We start from the raw sequence: 2113 nt of genomic DNA on the forward strand, positions 1-2113 counted from the left end.
CATAAATTCCAGATAAATCGGCACTCGCATGATATATCACTTTCTTCTTCACGTTGTCCAATGTACTGTGCTGCCTGGATGTAGCGAGGACTACTTTCGGGTCAAACTCGTCCAACGCCGTCGCCAAACCCAGCCAACGATTGCAGGAGCGAGAGCCGTCCTTGTGGCATCTACACTTTGTACCTCGGCTGCGGCACCCAACCAAGAATGATGCTACGTATGGTATGTCATGTGTCGTAGACGCTGCATGCATTGCCGAGCAAGGGGTAGGTTTCTACGAGGGGTAGGTTTCCCGGTCGAGCCAGTCCAGTGGAGAGTACAGCGAGTGTAAAGGGTCGAGGCGCCTTTGTACGGCCGCTGCCAGAATTTATCTACAGTAGGGACTTTGAACGTAAAGACTAAGCCCACTCCTATGGTCTGGCGGTACAGCGCGGGATTTTACTCTCAGTAGGGACAGGGTTCGATACCCGAAGTGGTAGCGGAAGCGGTCGATTGGTGTTTTCACGCACTTGCGATGCCCGATTCCGCTTTTTGTTGCGGACGCTTGGATATCCAATGGAACTGTAAAATGCACTCTTTTTATCGACGCCAGCCCCGACCTGTTGATACCTGCAGCGACGCGTCGTCATCGTGTAAAATAAGTATTGTGCGTAGTGGCAACGACATATGGTGAGTGCAGGGTGGACAATGATGTTGCCAGCTCTCCTCGTCATAGCATCACAGCACGAGTGGGCTTGGAGCGATGTCTTGCTTCCCAAGCTCAAGCGACAAGCTTTGCATTGCACGCGTGTTCGCTCATGCATGTATGCCAACTTTAAATGCAGCGACTACCGCTGCAAGGCGCGAGTCCTCGGTCGGCACGTACGTTGTGGCACGGCGCGGGTTGAGCAACCTCTCTTTTCGACGCAACCTGTTCAATTCGGCAGCGCTGGCCGCGGCTATTGCCACATATACCGTATACGTCCCATAGTATTATCCGGTCGACCATCGCGCGCGAGCTGGACACGAAGCTACTAGTATGGCGAGAGCCCAAGCCGCGCCAGAGAGAGCGCGAAGAAGCTGCGGTACCCAGCCCTTTGGCAGCAGTACCGACAATCCAGACCGTGTGTCGTCGCATTCTATCGTGCTGGCATGTGGTAGGCAGAGGTTCACGTCGCCTCGATAGCGGCAAGGCCGCGCCAGTACAAGAACCCGCGGCGGCTCGACGCAGAGTCCGCGGCCTGGCGATCGATGCCGCATTGCAAGCCGCGCCATTTGCGGTAGCCCGAAGAGCGGCGCAGCAAGCTGCACCAACGAGAACCGAGGATCGACGCGCGCGATGCAGTGCGCGGCCATCCTGGAGGGGCGACTTTGCCTTGAGCTCCACCAGCTGCATGAAGATGAGCGGCCTCGACCAAACGAGCGACTGCACCCCGAAGCGTGGGGCGCCAAACGAGCGTGCGCTCCGAGAAGCAAGAACCCGCGTTGCGCAACGACGTGAACGAAGATGCGCGGCGCCTCGGATCGCCCAACATCAAGCGCAATCCCAGCGTGATCAAGACCAGCGCCAACGACTGCCCTGCAAGTTGCTTGAAGAAAAAGAGCACCAGCAGCAATGCGTTCAAGATCGGCACCAGCAACAAGAGCCGCACAACCAGACGACCAAATGCGGTATCTCCAAGGCCAAGACCAGCGCCCCGAGCACAAGCGACCCGCGTCGGACACGGACAAGGGCGGCGACACCGCCGCGATGAGCGATCTCAAGTATGACGAAGAGCGTGCCGCTCCACGACGCCCGTCAACCCGGGCCAACGTTTCGTCTCAAGTAGCACCAGCTCGGCTGCGAGAAAGTGAGCGACAATCAACGTGCGCTCAACAAAAACCCTCCAACACGTGTGCCCGCGATGCTCAAGTTTGGCACCTTTGACCCGATCAAAGGCAACAACGGCATCTTTGCTTTGCCCTGCGATACCGCCAAGTACCCGACACCGCCAACGACCAACTTCAGTTTGGCGCCACCAAGGACCATCATTTCTGGCGATTCAAAACCCGTCGCGATCGACGATGCCTCCTCGGCTGCCATGACCAAGACCGCGCGTCCAGCTGTCGACTCCACTCGGACTGTGGGAGCCAG

At 57.6% G+C, this 2113-nt stretch overlaps 1 protein-coding gene across 1 annotated transcript; it reads left to right on the forward strand.

Moving 5' to 3' along the window:
• Positions 1-1373: 1373 nt before the first annotated feature.
• SPRG_21909 (hypothetical protein) lies at positions 1374-1733 on the forward strand (the record flags this gene model as incomplete). Its single annotated transcript, XM_012357520.1, has 1 exon — positions 1374-1733. The coding sequence occupies one exon, from the start codon at positions 1374-1376 to the stop codon at positions 1731-1733; it is 360 nt and encodes a 119-aa protein (XP_012212910.1).
• Between the last annotated feature and the right edge of the window lie 380 nt (positions 1734-2113).

The sequence above is a fragment of the Saprolegnia parasitica genome, assembly GCF_000151545.1.
Source record: "Saprolegnia parasitica CBS 223.65 unplaced genomic scaffold supercont2.968, whole genome shotgun sequence".
Classification (NCBI taxonomy): Eukaryota; Oomycota; class Saprolegniomycetes; order Saprolegniales; family Saprolegniaceae; genus Saprolegnia; species Saprolegnia parasitica.